At 41.4% G+C, this 19,707-nt stretch overlaps 1 protein-coding gene across 2 annotated transcripts in view; it reads left to right on the top strand.

The window, feature by feature from the left end:
* Positions 1-17,776, top strand: part of KL (klotho) — a 386,312-nt gene extending 368,536 nt beyond the window's left edge. Inside the window, exon 5 of one of the 2 annotated variants that reach the window (XM_069639279.1) lies at positions 11,224-17,776. In XM_069639279.1, the coding sequence (XP_069495380.1) occupies positions 11,224-11,561 (338 nt within the window). In that variant the 3' untranslated portion in view covers positions 11,562-17,776. The remainder of the gene's footprint in view (positions 1-11,223) is intronic. The other variant, XM_069639278.1, reaches the window with a different exon arrangement.
* The last annotated feature ends 1,931 nt before the right edge of the window (positions 17,777-19,707 follow it).

The raw sequence follows: 19,707 nt of genomic DNA, 5'->3' as shown, positions 1-19,707 counted from the left end.
CGTTGTGTACAGTTGCGGGTCAACATTAAGGCTGTGAATGTGATTCTGGCATTATGGACTATCAGCAGCTTTTTTTGATAGTGGGTAAAATGTGAGAACATGTCAAAGGGTAGACAACTTTGAAGCATTGTAGTGATCTAACTTTTCTTCGATGAGAGCACAATCTATATTGACGCAATTATTCTCGGATTGTCATGATGTCTTTGCTAGGGAATTGTCTGCCTCACTTCTCCGAGCTTTGGCTTCCTCCTTCCCTCCCTCAATGAAGCTCTGCTACCAGTTTATGGAGTTCTTTTTTGCTAGAATTCAGAACATTTGATTGCCTATTAAGACATTAGGTTATTATCCTGTGCAGGACGCAATGCTTTCTGTGCTGCTTGACCTCTCTCAAAGTCTTCTTTTCCTTTCCTTATAATATTAGGAATATCCGCCTCAACCATATCTTGCCCATTTCACAGAGAAAGTTGTTGTTCATTGAGTCAGTGCTTTTATAGAGTGTAAAGGATTTATTGATGCACAGCAAGCCGGGTTCCATCCAAGCAAAGAGAGCAACTATGTTCTTATGTTTCTCTCCTAAATAATCTGTGACTAGTGGTCGATGCTGGTGAAATGGCAGTTTCCTCCATTTTTGGAGCTCCCCCGTTCAGCACTGTCAACCCCCTGCCGTTGCTTCAGGTTCTTGAGAAAGCCCTGATGAACTGGCTTATCTTGAATGCAGTCCTTGTTCTTTCATCGTTCTCAGTCTGTCCTGATCTCTCCCTTAACCTTTTATCCGATGCCATGTGTCGGGTTTAGGTTTAACCACTGGCCAATCTCATCCAAGCTTTTGGATGTGGATTCTTCTGATAACTGAATGTTTTCAGATCCTCCTATGTATGGATGCAAAGAGGAGGCTGTCATTTTCTTGAAGGAGAGACTGGTTGCCACCAATGGTTGGTTGAGCAGCCAGTCACTTTAACTTAACTCAGATAAAATGGAGACTCTGCTAGTAGGCAGTTCGATATACTTTGGAATTATTACTTTTTTCCTCTGGCTCTGGAAGCTTCACCTCTTCCTTCCCCCTGGGTTAAAGATCTGGGGATGAAGTTAAACTAAGTTCCCCCCTGGTCCCTGTGACGAACTACGCTGCCTGACCTTATAATTGAATGGTGGGTTAGACAAGGAGTCTGAGTGCTACCAGAAGCCAATTTATGCTACCCCGGAGGTAGTGTGGGGAGGATCCCCTTCCTACCCCATCATACCATCCATGCAAGGTATTTACTATTCATATTTATGCCTTAGAAGTTTCTGTCCCTTTTAAGTAAACTGATAAAATGTGGTCCTGTATCACTGTTAGGGACTGCTTGCTCAGCTCCCCTAATGTGGGTGCAGAAATCATATCCAAAACCACATGGAGAAGCGCGGGATCTGAACTGAGACAGAAACGTGAGCAGGTAACTAGTCCAGGGGGTAATGTAAAGAAAGGAGGGTGGAGGAGAAACCCAAGGTGCTGGGGAGAAAAAGTATAAGGGGTCTAGTGAGAGAAAGGCCCATTCACCTGAGGAGAGGAAGACTCAGGGGGCTGGGAGAGAGAAAGAGCCAGAAGGCTGGAGAGACAAGGACTCAGGCAGCTGGGGAGAGATATACAGAGGCTGGCGAGCAAACAACATGCATATTCTGGGAATAGACAGAGGGGGTGAAAGAGAGAGAGAGCTAGATAGAGACCAACCGACTGACCCAGGAGGCAGGGGTAAGGGAATCACAGTAAGCCTGGGTAGACACATATGGTTAGGCAAACAGATATCCTAGAGGCAGGCTAGAGAGTAGCCCAGGAGGCTGCAGAGATGAAAATTCAGGAAACTGGGAAGATAGAGGGAGAGAAAGGACCATAAGGCTGTGGAAAGAAGGACAACGCAAGATGCAAAAGAGGACTGTGCAGTAAACTCTAGTTAAGAGGGGCATGGTGTGAGGTGCTAAGAAGGAATGGTGAGAAGGAGACAAAGAGGCGGAGTGAGGAAGCCATCCCTTAATATAGAATACCTAAAGAGAAGGTGGTGAACAGTTAAACCCAAGGGGGGTCTTCAAGACGAGGTGGCACTCTTATGGGAAGAATGGGGATGCAGAAATTACTCAAACATAAAAAATAAGGCAGACTCAAGAAGTTGGCAAGGTGTACAGTGTTTTATTAACAATTATGTAAAACAGGGAGTACAACGGACATCGACGGACATCTCATAGCAAATTCTGAATGATGTACACAAAAAATATCCTTTTATAACAAACATTCATCATCATTAACGTCATACTACATGGCAAACTTGTAAAAACTTATGTGGGGCTGTGATTGGGTAACAGGGAACATCTACATATACTTTCTATGGGGGTTTAGGTTGTGATTGGGTCTCTACTGTCAGGTGGGCAACTAAGCCCTCCTCTAGTGCATGTCATCTTCATCGTCACAAAATACACGATGATCTATTGGATCTCAAACTATAGGACTCTTTGATACGTGGCCCTCTATAATTGGTTGGCACACTTGTACCCTTCTGGAATATTGCACTCGCTCAGCAGCGCACAAGCTGTTACTCCAGTTGCCGGTGGGTTTGGTTTTGACCATACCTCCCCACCCAATGAGCCCAACATCTATCATCACTCTTACTTTCTGTCATTCAATTAGTCTTTGAACATGGCCTTGTAGGCTTCACAACTCCTGGGAATATTAGGGAGTGTGTGCATGCTCTTATCTTCTGGTCTCTGCAGAGTCTGCTTAAGTCTATTTCCATCCAGGTCACATGACTGACAACCACGTTTCGAGCTTCTTTTCAATATTAAATGGTATTAAAATGAATAGAACTTGGCACTCATTGTCTCTCAGCTCCACCTTGGCAGGAGCTTGGCTCGTCTCTTGTATTAATTGTATCCTTTGAATAGACAACCAGTTCTCGGCTGCACTGGCCTTCTTGACACTGGGCCAGACATGCTTCCTTGACTCTTTCTTGCTTGTCAGCTACTGTTTGTTAACTGCAACACACTTCAGGCTTCCTGCTTCTGGGATCCCAGTTTGCTAAAAACACGATGCGGAACATCCAGATTTCTTACATATACGTTGGCGGCACCGCCTGCAGTCTATATGCTACGTATAGATAGCTTCTATGATCACTAAGTCTACTTGCGTTGCTGGGTCTGTACAATTATAAACAGTTTTGCATTTTCTTCTGTGCTTTTCAGACGTGTAATCTTCATTTTACACGTAACAGGTTACTCGATTCTTTACTTTGTTACTGTATTCTATATGTTCTCTTTTCGTTCTCCACTGTTATCTCTTCTCAGTGTGTCACGTCACCAGTCTGCTTTTTCATTCATCTTCTCCCGCTCTTCGGGCATTTTTTCTAAGAGACTATCAGCTCTTCGTGGATACATAAAGAATGGCTTTCTCAACGGATACCTTGCTTCAAAAGCTGCTCGTGTTATTAGCATCATCACAGGTGTCGCCTTTTTCACTATCTATGGTTCCCAACATATAGGCAGATTAGGGGCGGCGTTTCTAGTGGAGGTGTTTGGCCCCTCCTCTATACAGTAGTGAGCCAATTAAAGAAAAAAGTGATCAGAGTGGAGTGGTTAAGTGAATATTTTACAAGGAGTTGCATGGGAAAAGGCAGCATTTATAACGCGCCTATGCACAAGTGTTTCAAGGCGCGACGAGGCAACGGAGGGAACAGAGGGAAGACAGAGACAACGATCTTACTAGGCCAGGTGACATTGAGATCGCCAAGTGCAGGGGAGGGGGGAAGGGGAAAAGTGCGAGGGCAAGGGGGGAGGGGAAGTGTGGTACATAGGATAACAGTAGATGAATAAATAAATAAAATAAAAATAGTAAATAAGAACAATAAATAAGAAGTGCGGCTAACTGGTGGCAGGTGCAGGGAAAAGTGCAGACATCAGGTGTCAAATGCTGGTAGGGGGCTGTAGGGATACAGAACCAGCCCCAGAGTGCAAGAGTTGCCAGGGGGGCAGTGTAGGTGAGCAACTGGCAGGGAGGGGACCTGGGCCTAAGAATAGAGAGTAGCCAGGTGACCAGTGCAATTTCAGTTTCAGCCAGGAGTTCAGCACGGGAGAGGAGGAGAGAAAGCAGAAGCAAAGAGGACAGTCTTGAGGTGCTTCCGGAACCAGAGATGGTTCTCCTCAATTTTCAGAGGCAGGGAGGCTGTTCCAGAGGGAGGCAGAAAAATAAAAAAGGATCAGGAACAATCTGACTCAACCTGTCTATGTATAATATTGTGTTGTATGTTTGCCTGCGCTCTTGCCTGCAATTTATGTATAAGGTTGAAAACTTCTATACGTTTAGATGATGGGTTTTGTGTGATGTGAATTTAACTAGTTTCTCTAGAGTTCACTAAATTTGGTGCGCGGAAATTCTAAATTGGTAACGTTATGTATTTTAATGGCATGATTACATTATTACGTGGAGCGTATATGATGTTATGACATCATAGCGTGTTGACCTTATGTCCAGAATAACATTAAAAAATCACGTGAATTCTTATGAATGTGTATAATGGTTTAAGGTAAGTCTTTAGTAATTAAATTTATTAAGGATTTGAAAAAATATTCAAAGAACAAAGTAAATATGATTTGGTGAAGTGTAAAGAATGTGGCAAAAAGGAATTATTTTCATTACTATGGAATGAATTAAATCAATCATACATGAAAAATGAATATGTATAGAGTTATTCTTTGGGGGTTATAAAAAAAAGGAAATATATAACTTTAATGTAAAAAGAACTAGAGTAAATAAAATGTAATGCTTTATATCTAGGATATATAGGCTCAGATACAGAACATTCAGAGAATTCAATATGAGAGAAATAGTGGAAAAATGTATTAGACTAAACAGATTATGCCATTATTCTAGAGATGCCTTCATCAATTTCACTTACAATCTTGAGTCATAATTCAAATGTATTTTCATCAATGTGATATTAAATTATGTGACGAAGGCAAAACACATTATTTCAATTTCATATTAGTTTTAAAATGTACATTTTCAACAATGTTTCATTAAAGTATATACATAAAATAGAGTAACGGAAGATGTATTGTTATTGGTAAATGTACATTATAGTTTACTAATATTTCTTTCTGAAATAAATATTTTAAATGAAGCAATTGAGATTATATTCTATATTAATTCCTGAGGATATAAGGAATCCAATAATTCAGTCCACTATAATTGACGGCGGTATAATTTCTTTTGGATAGCTCCACCTCTTTGGGGATTGTTAATGACTTCAAGCTTAACCTATTTAATCTGTGAGATGTTATGTCCTCTATCAATAAAGTGTTGTGTAACAGGAGATAACATGTTCCTTGTTCTAATGTTTGACTTGTGCTAATTCCATAGTTCTCAAACTTTCCATGTAGTTAAACCCGCATAACATTGTTCACATGGGCAGCAAATGCCATATATAATATTCTTAGAGTTACATGTGGAAATAATGTTTCCGTTTAATATGTAGTTTTCCTCTCATTACATTATCACAATTTAGACATGCAAATGTCCCTGTCTTTCTACTACCTAAAGTTCTTTGTGAATTCTCTAAATTCCTTCCTATTTTAATTAAGATATCGTGTAAGAGTTTTACATGTTTATAAAACATCATCACTGGTTTCAGGAAAAGTCGTGAAAATGTTGTATCAAAATGAAGTAACTTCCAGTTTTAAAATAATAATTCTGGATAAATGTCTACTTTCATTGGAGTAAATTGTGATGTGTACTAGTAGAGTTGAATCATCCTTACTAGTCTTTAAAAGTCCCCAGGGGCGTAGGAGACACATACAATCTGGGGGGACAGAGGGCACCTTGGGGACTTTGCCACAGATACAATGCACAGAGTAAAATCAGCCAAATTTTTGTAGTCGGTGATGATCATGCACATTTGTTCAAAAAAACGAATATTTTTTTCCAATGGAGCAATCTCATTAAAACACCTTTGTAAATCAGGCTCAAAGAGTGCTGTACAATATAGGATGGCTCTGGTGTAGGTAACATATGCTAGCTTATTTGAGAATTCCACGACCGTAGGGAGCAGGACCCCTGACATTGGCACGTTTAACACCATGTTATTGACTGCAACCTGGTACATTTGCACAATACTCAGACGCTGCAGACATTAACAGATGGGCAACTCGGAAAGTGTCCCTCCAAGCCACTGTTACCAAAAAGAAAGGAACCTGTGACGATGTAATAAAACAGTGTACACACCCCAAAACAAATAAAAGCCATTTGTTACCTGAAATAGAGGCAGCACAAATGATTGTTCCTTGTCAGTGGTCAAAGTGTATGAAAAGAAGTAGTGGAAATATGTTCCCTGTTGGCCTGCCCTGCTCCCCACAAACCCCATCGCCCACCCCCTCCCACACATAATACAAATCCCAAAACAAATGTGCCTGCTGTTAAAGGGAATGTTCAATGCACTGCACTGAAGTGCATGTTTCTCCTGCTTCCTATACTTTTATTTTAAAACAAAACCATTACGGAACAGTTTCTTTTTAAAATAAAGTATAGGAATAGTAAAACGCAATAATAAAAAGTAGAAGAGTACTGCTCCTAACCGCACCCGCCCACTTCGACCACTGTTCCTTGGTAAGTCAAGTGCCCGGCACTGATAGTCTGTAACTACGCATACTTTCATCAAGTTTTTGCTCCTTGTAGCAATGCGTAATAATTGACTGCTAGGCCGAAACACAGTCTCCAACTCCTTACGATTACCGCATATCAAAGCAAATATTATCCTTTCATCATCACATAAAATACAACAACTGCAAAGCCGCAGTCCACAGGACAGTGCAGGAATTGGGAAACTCTACAAACACACCAGTACTACTGTGGGCAAACCTTTATGCAGACTTAGACATATGGGCTGGCTGCTGGCCTCTTTCTTAAAAATGTGACAGAAGCCGCACAAGCGCCTGTGGCGGTCGGCAACCCCTTACCATGAACATCAACCAACAACCCGATTGAAGATTACACAGCCATGCCTTTTTGCACGCTGCGCCATTTCGCAATATATTACTGCTGCTGGACCACGTTTTGGGGATGAGTAGGCCAGGCAGGCAGGATGAGCAACAATTTAAATTAAATAAATAACCAATACTCACGCTCTTGCATAATGGACAAATGTGCATGGATGGGTCTCTGCCATTCCTACGCCCTGTCTGAACGAGCAATAAAAGCCAGGCCCAATTGTCGGTGTCATGGGAAATACATAACAGGGCCACATTCTACACCACGCCTTAACTGGCCTGTTGGCCTAATTAATATTCTTCTTAATCTCACATTACGAACTTCCGATTTACACCCTGCCACTTCGCAATTAATCTGGTAAACAGACTGATCACACTCTGTGAGCTGCCATCCTGCCCCTTCATGCTCCCACATTCTGCCACGACAATGTTTAATTGATTACCAATGCCATATCTCGCTCGCCCCTTGGTTCACCTAAAACATGTAGTACCTCGCACACTCTTTATCATGCAGCATATTATATATATATATGTATATTACACAGCCACGGTAGTAGCTGTGTATTTATTGTTAAGTTGCTAATCCCATAGGAAGAGCACTTTTTGGGTGGGTTATAACTTTGCTCCCTCTGGACGAATCCTCACCAAATTTTGCAAAAAAGGTATGTGGCCCACTCTGAATTTATTTGGAGATTTGGTCCAGGTGGGGCAAAGTTATAGGGGGGGTCCCAACATTTTTTTTTTCCCATAGACATCACACCTACAGCCCAAACCGCTGTACGGATTTTCACCAAATTTGCAGCAGGAGCAGCAGCTTGGTCCAGAAAGCGTGCTTTTTGTTAATTTGGTGTAAATCCATCCAGTAGTTTCTTTTTAAATGACCAAAATGTGAGGCAAAAAAAATAGTGATATCTATGTCCGCTCCGCGTACTCACTTCCCTGTTCGTTCCGCGGACTGGCCTCAGATTGGCTGTACTGTCCGCGGACTGGCCTCCGATTTGCCAGAAAATTTGCAGACTTTTGCGTGGCTGGTGGGAAAGGGTGAAATGCATCAGTTTTCCTGAAGCGCCCGCCATCTTGGATTCGCAGACTTTTTTGGGGTCCGCGGACGGCGCCGTGAGAACATTTTTTAAAAAGCAGCATTTCACTTGTCAAACTCAACAAACATTCTCTGGGGATGTGGGAGGGATGAGGATTGGATTGGATATGGCCATAAGAATCCAAAAAACAGGTTGTTTCACCCCCGAAGGTCCGGGAACACTCCAGATGTCCTGGGGCAGTGCTGTGGTGTTCACGGACACTTCAGATGTCCTAGGACATCTGTACCTATTTCTGCATTACAGGGTTGGGGAAAAACAGTTTTTGGATGGCTTATAACTTTTGTGCCATCCAATGAAACTGCATGTAATTTTGCAAGTTTATTCTAGAACTAATCCTGAATGGTTTTGCAAAGTTTTGTGGGATTCTGTCAAGAGGGGGCAAAATTAGAGGGGGGTCCCAAAATATATCATTTGACGAATCTGCACAACATTTGGCAAAACGATTTTGGATCTAGATATAAATGGTTTTCTAAAGTTTGGTGGGATTTTCTCAAGAGGGGGCAAAATTAGAGGGGGGGTCTTAACATTTTTAAATGGCTTATAACTTTGTTGCTATTTGACGAATGTGGACAAAAGTTTTGAGAAAGATTATAGACCCAACCTTCAATGTTTGTGTAAAGACTGAATGGATTTTGTCAAGTGGGGGCTAAGTTATATGACTATTGTATGTACATACATTTTGACACTTTAAAGAAAATAAAACATGGGCAGATTTCGAGCAAACTCGTGAGGGTCATTGGCAAGGACATTAAAGCATGGTTTTGCAAATGTGCCCGTGTTTTATTTTTTTTACAAGTGTAATAATGTAGGTACAAAAAATAGTCATATACCTTTGGTGACTGAGGTATAGCCTGTGGCCGTGGGCAGTAGCCAGATTGTCTGGGTCATGGCATAAGGTCATGACGCGGACAATCTGGCTACTGGCCAATACCGCTATGGACGAAAAATGGTGTTAAAGTGGCTGTCTACCTGGGACTGGCTATGTAGTAATGTTATTCGAAGGTAGGATAGGTTTGAAAGGGAAAACAAGTGCTTGTGGTAATATGTTAATAGGGTTTTGCAGGCTGCCATCGCAAGGGAAGAGGGGCTGTGTACGGAGCCCCGCCTTCTCTATAGGAAGAAAAATCAATGTTTTAGCCCTCAGGGTTCCCGCTTTGGGAACCAGGGGTGCTAATGGCCTTTACCCCCCATTTCAGGGGCTGCAATTGACGATAATTGTCCGTAGCCCTCCTTATTTATTTATTTATTTATTTATTTATTTATTTATAACACACCAATGCCCGCAGACATCAGGCTGTGTGGTTACAGTATTTGTTGAGGAAGATGAGGTGGAGGAAGGCAGCTTACTACTTGCTGAGAAAGGAACAACCTTTCTGAGAGCATTGCAGTCATTGCATTTGGTGTGGAGGTGCATGGAGGTGGTCCCATAGGAGTACTATCCAGGTAGTCTGTGACTGAGTGCACTCAGTGCATTTCACTTTGGTAGCTTTAGCTTTTGGTACACTCCCAACAGTAGCAAAGGACTGGCACACCCATGATTCGATCTTGGTGCTAGAAGTAGGCACTTCCTCTACCTCATCTTCTTGGTCCTCTTCATTGTCTTTGAAAGTACTGTGTTTTTTTTGTTGTGAAGGTCCTCCAGCTGGTGGTGGTGGTGGCTCTTGGGGAGGAGAGATGGCAATAACTGATGCCATTTTTAAGATGAATAGCAGTTTTGATAGAATGCTTCCAAGTATGTACTGTGTACTAGATTGGTAATGGATAAAACCCATGAAATTCACTGAAAAAAACGTTGTTAAAGGGACGTTATGGTTAAGTTGCACTAATAAAAACCTATGAAATTCACTTAAAAAACGTTGTTAAAGGGACGTTATGGGTAAGTTGGACTAATAAAAACCTATGAAATTCAATGAAAAAACGTTGTTAAAAGGACGTTATGGTTACAAGTTAAATCAAAAAACCCTGAAATTCACCAGTTATGGTAAGCTAAGCAACCATAACTCGCGCCACCACCGTGCACTGCTAAGATTAACACCCAGGACATCAAAGATGACATCACAAATATCATTGATATATCCAAATTAATGATGTAATACCACCAGTAGGTCTTCCCCTGGTGCCTTTCTGTTCATTATACGAGAAACTATCATATCCCTCAAGGCTAAACTCAAGTTGTGACCAAATCTCTTGTAGGCATATTATAACATAATTTCTTAGAAAGGTTAACCATTCATTATTCTCGCGCTGAAAGTTTTCTTCTGATTATCCTGAATCGGCTCACTTGCTGATTTGGCCTTCAGTATTGGGGCATTAGGTATTTCATCCTTCTGCCCTCCTCGTATGAATGCCAGTACAGATATGCACTATTGGAGAGTTAGGGATCATACCATGGATCGTGGAAGTGACACATGTTAGCATTTCCATCAAGATCGACTTTGATGCCCGTAGACACCAATAAGTCCCTAGATTGAATGCGGCAGGCTCTCAAATGGGGATTGTTGAATCCTATACGTACATTACAAATCATTCCAAATCCCACAATACAAACAATCAGATAAAACGTGAAAAGAAAAAAATAATTTTAAAGGAAATTCTGTTAACCCGAGTCTCTTACATTATGCATTGAGTTTTTATTCTCATGTGAAGAAGGTAGTTTAAGCTCTCTCTGTTTTTAATGTGTGTAGCAATTCAAGGTTTTTTGTTGACCACATTTGTATTGCTCAAGAGAACGGTTCTACCCAGATCCTCGCTTCTTGCACCATTACTATGGACAAGGCCCCTGATGTTGTGTTTGTAGGAACTATTTGTCCCTCCCCATTGCAATTTTTACAGATTGGAATGTTGATTGGCTGCCTGCTGCAGAACTATTGTCATCACGCTGAACACATTGTTGTCATCATTGTTGCTTATAGTGTTGGAAAAGTACAACATTCTAGAAGAGATTAAAAAAGAAAAGCATGGACCTCATGTATAAGCATTTTTACAGAGACAGATGTGCACACCATTTATCTTCCATCTAATTGGAAACTTTATGTATGATCTTGATAATGTAAGTCATGCCATGAATTGTGTCCGGTGAGTAATTGATGACTTATCTTTCTTTTCCCTTTCATGTATTCAGCTTATCACATTGATGGTGTTAATCTCCGTGGATATTTTGCGTATTCTTTCAACGACAAGACTGATCCTCGATTTGGCCTCTACAGCTACGTAGCCAATCGGTATGAGCCGAAGCCTTCGCTGGAGCACTACAGAAACATCATCAACAGGAATGGATTCCCAGACCGGACGGAGTCTGCAAAGTTTTGTCCACCAGAGTCTGTCACATGTCCAGAGTGCCACTTTTTTCAGACCAGAAAATCTTTGCTAGCTTTTATTGCTTTTATATTTGTGGTCTTTATTGTAACTATTTTCATGATTATTTATTACTCCAAGAAAGGAAAAAAGAGATACAAATAGCAACTGACCCTGCCTGCCTCCATCCATCCCTATTGTGTTACTTTGTGTAATGTTGCTAAGGGAGTCTTGGAAAAATGTAATTCTGCACACTTTGTATGATTCCTATAGCATTTGCACTGGCTAATACTGTGAACATTTTGCTGCAAAATGTATTTGTATTCAGGGACTGGTGAAACCTGTGTGTTGTGCTGTGAAATTGTACATTCCAGATTAAGTCTATTTTGCTGTTGGAGCCGACCTTCAAAAATGCTGAAAAGAAATGTGCCCTCAGTAGAAACAATAATGTAAGGCAAGCTAAGGCGAAATGCGGATGATTGCGTCCAAGAGGCCTTTCACCCTAGGAGGTGCTAGTTGATTTAACCGGATCTATGTTGTTTGGAAGGCTATCTTTTGGTCGACTAATTCTGGTCGACTTTAATTTAACTGGGTTTGTTATGGGGTTATGCACCCCTCCCGAGCCCACATATCCTCCTAAATCCTCCCTCAAAGCTCCCCTACCTCATACACACAAAAGCATATATGTACATGCAGTGCTCCAGGTAAGATTTTGAAGTAGGAGTAATTTGAACCCTATTCTTTAAAGATGGGAGTAACATGATTTTTTGGGAAGTAAAAATGTAAGTCCATTTCCCAATGGGAGTATTTTATAAGCGAGTACAAATGTTTTAACTGGAAAACTGGAAATGTTTTTTTAATAAGGATTTCTATGCACCTAGTTATTCATGCACATTAAAATGTACATGTTTACTTTGTCCAATCAGGCAGTCATAATAGTGGCTTCCTCCTCTGGTTCTACATGCGCTACTGGTCCAAAAAGATCATTTGAGCTGTTTGGGTAAAAGCGTGGTCACAAGGTCCATAGTGTCTTTTTCCTATTTTTTGTTGGGAATATTTTTACTCCCTGTTTTTATTTTTTGGGGGTATTTGCCCATTTTTAGGCAGTAAAAGTGGCCGATACGCCCCTTATCTGTAGGGCTGTGTACATGTATGTATGTGTGTCTATTGGGTTTAGTGAATCAAATTACAGAGATAGTCCTTCAAACAAAGGCATACCGATTCCACCAACTACACAAGTAAATATGTGAAGATATGTGGACTGTGTTGTTCCCTCAAATCGATAGATGATTGGTTCCTGGCCACAGAAGGGGCAGATACAATCCAAGCCACACCGGCTTCCTACCACTCCTTTACAGTGAAAACTCCACCAGGATCAACTAGAAGCATCAACGGGGATAATGGTTTCTTCAGAAGGACCTTAAACCAGGGTGAACCAGAATGAAAGGCCAGAGGAGCTGTCTGCCTGTTTTGCTCCACAATTAAGAGATGTGTCACCAGTTCAGGAGAAATGGCGCTTGCTAGCAACTGAAATAATTGTGTACTAGAAAGACTCCATGTATTGTTCTGTGTGTATAATTATATCAGTAGGTCAATTCTGCACTGAGTATTCACAATAATCAGTGTCAGACCTGAACAGTCTACACACCTAGGGTCATAATACAGAAACGCTGCTCTCTGCAAGCACAGTCAGTGCTAGGGCAAAAATTGAGCTAGTGCAAAAAGTATATTATTTCAATGCACTTTTATAACATGGTAAAGGACAACGACTAAGGCAACCATTGCACTAGTGCACAACTGCACTGAAATAACATGCTTTTGCACTCGGACCATTTTTTCCCTAGTGCTAATTGCACTAACACCAGTGCAAAGTAGCCATAATACCGCTCACTTAAAACAAATATGTATTTAGTGAGTTTTGGCAAACAGAATCATCCACCTAACAAAGATAAAAGACCAATACTAATGTCAAGGGGTACAATCAAAGAACTTTTCCGTTTACAGAAGCAATTTTAGCAGACATCCGAAGGACCGGTTTGCAATGTATCAGTAGCACAGATATCTCCTGCTTCCAAGATGACTTTCTTGTCTAATTCGTTAAAATCTTACCTTATAATAACAAAAGGGGAAGGCCCCCCTTTCATCAAAAACATTAGTATATTCATCTCCCCAACTCTTTAAATGGCATATATGATTATCTGCTAATCCACCACATACCACTCATTATTTTTCCAATGCTTTTTTGCATCAGGGCAATGTTTGCCCTAGCCCTAGTCCTTTGCCCCATTGTGCTTAGGGTGGCTTTATAGAACATGTGCATCGGTGCAACTGCAATTTCTTTCAATGTATTTTTGCATCAGAGCAAATTACTCGGACAAACATTGCCCAGGTGCAAACAAGCACAGAAAGAATATGTTTCCTGCACTAGGGACAGGTCTCCCCTAGTGCAACATGCATTTGCACGGCTGAAATATTTCTATAATCCCCCCCCCACAGTCCGCAGTGGTAACTGCTGCACACATGTCCCTGCCTCCTGTAGTCGGCAAACGTCTTGGTGACAGTATCGCAGACCACCCAAAGTCAGGATCTCTTCATGCACACCAAACAGGCCTCTAAGCAGACCTCAATAGTCTACCCTTGCTGCAACCCCGCCCAGATGCTTGACCAACAGGCAATGTCCCATTGCATCATGGCCTCACTCCCTGGAATATGTTCCTCGGTAATCCCGCTGGACTGGGAGTCTCCATCACTTCGGACATGCATATAGCCACATGTATGAAGTTATGCCTAATCTCTCAGACAGAGACTCTTGTACTTGTTCTACTACATTTGTAAAACCAAGTTTGTCAAGGCATCTGAAAGGATCAGAATAACTGTAAAATATCAGCAATTAAACACATAAAATAATGGGGAATCTCAGGAGAAACACAAGTCTTTTCCACATACATTATAGAAATATATAGAATGCAACTGGGGAGATCACATTGGCCATGTGTTGCCAAATCACAGCAAATGTATATGCCTGGCTACTATCCCTGGCCCAGTAGCATACGAGTGGCCCTTCCAACACTGTCTTCTCTGCACGGTGCCCAGGGTCCTCAGCCGTCCTTTGCTGGCAGTCGCATTCTTCTGTTCCTCTTCTCTTTGCTTGTTGATGCATGCTTGAAGGGACTTGAGTCCTGTTTCCTGGGCAGATTGGAATTGCCCCATCCTATCAGGGTACTAATCAATCTTTTCCCCTACCAAGAAATCCAGAGGCTGTTTCTGCTTTGAAGTGGTCAGCAAATAGGAGTGTGGTACTTGATTAAATAGTATTTTATCCACATAACATGTTCCTAGACTCTACTTTGCAAATGCCGGAGAGAAGATGTAAATGCAATCCCAGATATGGCATTTGAAATACATTTTAATTGAATTTCACTGGCCTGTTGGAATGCAATCCGCTAATCATTATTGACATGTATATGGAAATTCTCAGCTACAATTATGTCATTGACTTTTATTTGTTTGTGCAAAGAGAAGTCTTTTTAAAATGATTGCTGGCAAAACAGGCAACCTATACCTACCTTCGGGAGCCACCTATCCAACAGAAAAGTAGAGGACGAAAGAGTACGTATTTTATGTGTAGGGCTTTTTATTACACAGAGCGGGGCATTGGGGGTGAAGAAACAGTAGGTCTAGCCGCGAAAGTGACCACTCCCTGGTACAGAGATGTCAGGACTGCAGAAGGGCTTAGGTTGCGTTGTTTTTAATTATCGCAATCCTTTCAAGACACAAGGCACACTCATTAGGTTTATGAGAAACACCTGCCTAATACATTTTTGTGGGGATTTGGACTTGGTGACCACTGGATAAGTCCTAGGCCTACTCTGGAATTCCAGGTTACTCCAGGGCAAGGTCCATCACACATGGAATGGACTATTATTTGAAACAATCTTCTCACGGAACTGTTAAAAAAATAGAACTGGGAATAACAACACTGTCACACTTTGCTCAAGGCTGAAGAGTTCATTATTAGAAACTTTCAAGCAGATATTTTAAAAACTATTAAGCCAGCGGAGAAGCTGGAGCCAAGGTGGGACTAGCCGCTATGGAGGATGACTCCATGGTGGGTAGACTCCTAGCAGATATGGATAGTTGCTTCCTCCTTGCAAGGGATCCTACTGAAAGCATGGCCAAGCGTTCATTAATCCAATTAGAGTTCACACTCTGCCAGGTGAAGACATTTTTCTCCAGGGGATCCTATTTTGGCAGCCTTAGTACCCATGCACACCATCATTGCACTACCCAGGATCAATAAAGGCATTCACCTTGTACATGGGAGAGCAATTATCTCCTGGAATGGATCTTTGCTCGGCTGTTACAATACATAGAATTCTTCATTGGGAAACATCCATCACAAATGGTGGCAGTTTCTGACCGCTGTAGACACTAAAGCAACATACAAGGGAGGCGTTAATGGCATTATCGCCCATTCGTGAACAGTGAAATGACTACACAGAAATGGGTGCCTACCACACTGATATTACAACTTGCAGAAATACCCCTCAAACCAAACGTGTTGTTTGTTTCAGGGGCAGTTTTACACCCAAACATCGGAAACTGCCATGGGAGCAGCGTTTCCTCCTAAATTGGCAAATCTATGTGTTGGTCAATTTGAATCAAAAGTCATCTACTCTGAGAGCATCCTGTACCATCCCCATATAGACACCTGGATTAGCTCCATTCATTAGTTGTTAGTAATAGATAAAGCCATTGGGGACTTGCTGAAAGGGTTCTAGCTCTGGATTAACATCCAGCAAAGGTATCTGAAATTCACCCAAACCCATGACTACAAGAAATAATATTTCAGAACCTATACATCGAGGATATGGCACAATCATTTAGCAGTGCAGGCTACAAAAAAGTAGCAGACAGAAATGTGCTACTCATATCCAGAAGCTACCATCCAAAAGCACAATGTGAAAACATGCACTGCCATTTGTCCAAGGCCCCAGTGGAACTGCTCCTCAATCGAGCAATACGAAAGACAGGCAGCAGGTATGCAAAGATTGTTAAAAGATAGGGACTGCCCTAAAATGTTCCTCAAAAGAGCAAATAAATATGCCCGAAATATCCCCTGCAAGAATACACTGATTCAAAAGGGATCCACCCTTTGACATGCCTGCTGACATATTCCCCGCTAGCTGATATGATCAAAAGGAGCATTACCAAACACTGGCACATCTTGACTGCCGGATATACAATAATATACAATAATAACAAAAGTAGTTTGCACTCAAACAAATCACCTGCCTGCCTACCAACTACTATGCGCCATTGTGCTCTGCAGGGATGAAAGATGTACACACCACACTACAGAACGTGGAAGGACCCATAGGCCATTGTCCATGTCGTAGGTGGGTGATTTTTGCTCTGAGAAGCAGAGCCAAATAATTGCATCTTGGCCTGCACACCACCTGTTCACAAAGAACCTTCATCAGTTCCAACTCTGAGACATTGATTTACATGATCACATACCCATGTTATCTTAGATACATGGCCATGATGACCAAGACTATACAAACACTGATCATAGAAAACAGTAGACAGCATGCAACTTTGCCAAATAATACCAGACACCCAAAACATGGCAAAGGTAGCACCTTGTGCATTAGCATGAATGAAAACCGATCGGGGATATTCATCCTGTGATGACCCCTAATAGATACCATCTCAAAAGATATCCCTCTATCAATCACAAATGAACAGACAATGTATGTTCAATCCTTTATACCTATACACATGAAATGCGGCTCCTAATACAATGCAGCCAGGTTGCCCAACACGCCATCTACATTAGAAGGCTGGTGTCTCTAGAGGGAGTGGAATTCCCCCTACTTCCCTTGTAGACATCATGTGTTATGTGTCAAGCAAGTGGCATGGAAATATGTCAGTGGATTGATATGCGGTTTACTCATATTCTGAGAGGGGTCCTGCTTAGTGTGTTTTACAGGCAACTTGCAACCCACCATGTTGGAAATTGGGCTTTTCAACACATAAGTGAAGAACCAGATCAATCCTTGTCTGGCCCATGGAGCTTTTTGCTCCCACTTCAAACCCTGATGAATACTGCTAATTGGTATTCAGCAGAAACAGGTCAACGATACATAAGTGTCTCAAATGATGATTGCATTAGTATGGAAGAATTGCTTTTAAAATTGTGATTTTTTAAGATGCAATGTGTTTGACAATCATACAGCTCATCCTTCCAGGTAGTTTTAGATCACTAAAGTTGTGTAGCACTTATATAGCACACTATGGGCCTCATTACCCGGTAGGTGGTGAGCCATGGCGCTACTAGCGCCATGGCTCATGCCGGTAAAATACCGGCACCGCCTTGGCGGAAAGGGGATTTACCGCCCCATTCCAAGGTTGGAGGGGCGGTAAATCCCCTTTCCGCCATTGCCCTTCCCCATTCCCATTTCTGCCCCATAGGGCTCTATGGGAATGGGGAAGGCGCTAATTACGGCATCGCAATTTTGCGGTGCCGTAATTAGCTCCGAGGTCCCTTAGCGGGTTGGATTTTAACGCCAACCCGCAAAGGGACCTCGTAGTAAAGTGGTAGGGATTTACCGGTACCGGTATTTAAATCCCTACCGCCATCCGTGTAATGAGGCCCCATATCTTGTCTTGAGTCACTCTGTAGAGTGACACACACATGCCCAAAGCAGGAAACTCAAATACTTACCCCTCCACCCTCTAATTTCCTGTTGGATAGGTGATGTACTCTGGACGGTATGGCCCGTTTTTGGACCTTACGATGGAAATATGATAGTTCTTACTACACTTTGATGCACCTTAGGAATCTGAACTGAATTACTTGGAGCAGTCACTTGTTTGTAGTGATGCGATAAAGAACCAAGGGGAAGAGACTGAAACTCTTGGCTGAGCCTCTCCTCTGGGTACGTGAAACCTATCACCACAACAGTGCTTGTGAGCATGTGGTCGAGGACCCCAGTGGGATCACATGGACGTCAAACTAGGGACCCCACAAAACGTTAATTGGAATGTCATGAGAAATGTATTTCGTATGCGGAGTATGACAATCTATAATTGTTTTTCGTACGCATCTCTTATTTGTACATATATTTTGTAAAAACAATTCTTCAGGTAGGACATGGCCATATAGCTGGAGGGGAAGAGAGGCCGTGGCTTAGAAATGTTTAATAAACACTGATCTAGAGATTGTGAAATTCTTACACCATGAATAGCTTTGTAAATTGATGTTTGATGCCAATGAAAAAGAGACTTTAAAATCTCTTGTTGTAATTTGCACAAGAAATAGTAAGAAAAATGTTCAAAATAATATGTTCATATTTAATGTTTATTTATTTACAGTATGTAAGGATGAACTAATGAAAGCATCATACTAAATGATTTAGACGTAAATTAAAGAAGGTAAAATACACAAATATATAGTTTAATAAACTATAACTAAAATGTAAATACACAGGTTGTACGACTAAATACATTCCAATGGTTGAATGTTGTAATTCCTTTACGTTTCTTTTCATGTATAGTTTATAATGAAAACTGAAATATGTGTAAACATATATATGCAATGAGCAGGTGCATATAGCGTTTGTGTTAAGTGCCTGCTTAAAGGTGTGCTCCCTCATTGTAGTGCAAGCATCTTTGCACTGCCCACTAGTGTGTATCAATCCTGCACGAGAAGCAGGGATCCAGCAGAATCCAGAATCCATACCTTACAACCCTCTTCGTTTTGACTTTAACTACACCTAACATGACAATTGTGTTAAGGTTGTGCTTGTTGGGAACTTCAATGAGACATCAATTGCCCATCAATGGTACATTTTGACCACTATTTTACCAGGTCAACCAACCATCTTGCAACCAAAAAGTAAAATGACTCTTGAGCTAGCTGTCAATTTGTACAGTTGCCTGACACATAAGTACATTTTATTTTAAAAGGTTACTCTTTTTGGAAAGAAGAATTCCTCATTGTACCCATTTGTATTTTTTTGAACCCAACCAAATGTCAATGGTGTGAAGGAGGCATGGCATCGAAAGTAAACACTGAAACAAGAGCTGCATGTTTCAAAACCTTTATTGATGATTAAAAGGGGATTGGAAAACTCCTATCTTGCCCTATAAGTAAGTTGGGAGTATTCTCGACCATCGAAAAAAAGAAAATACAGTCCTAGTCAGTCCTTGGTCAAAATAAAATGACCTATACTAATACACCTAATGGCTGCCCTCTTTCTAATACAATAAATGTGTAAAGGGAATGTGTAATGCAAAAAGGAAA

Source organism: Ambystoma mexicanum, chromosome 7q (genome assembly GCF_040938575.1).
Source record: "Ambystoma mexicanum isolate Mex_15411 chromosome 7q, UKY_AmexF1_1, whole genome shotgun sequence".
NCBI classification, from domain to species: Eukaryota; Metazoa; Chordata; class Amphibia; order Caudata; family Ambystomatidae; genus Ambystoma; species Ambystoma mexicanum.
Note: the sequence above shows the minus strand (reverse complement) of the source record. Positions and strands in the feature narration are given on the sequence as shown.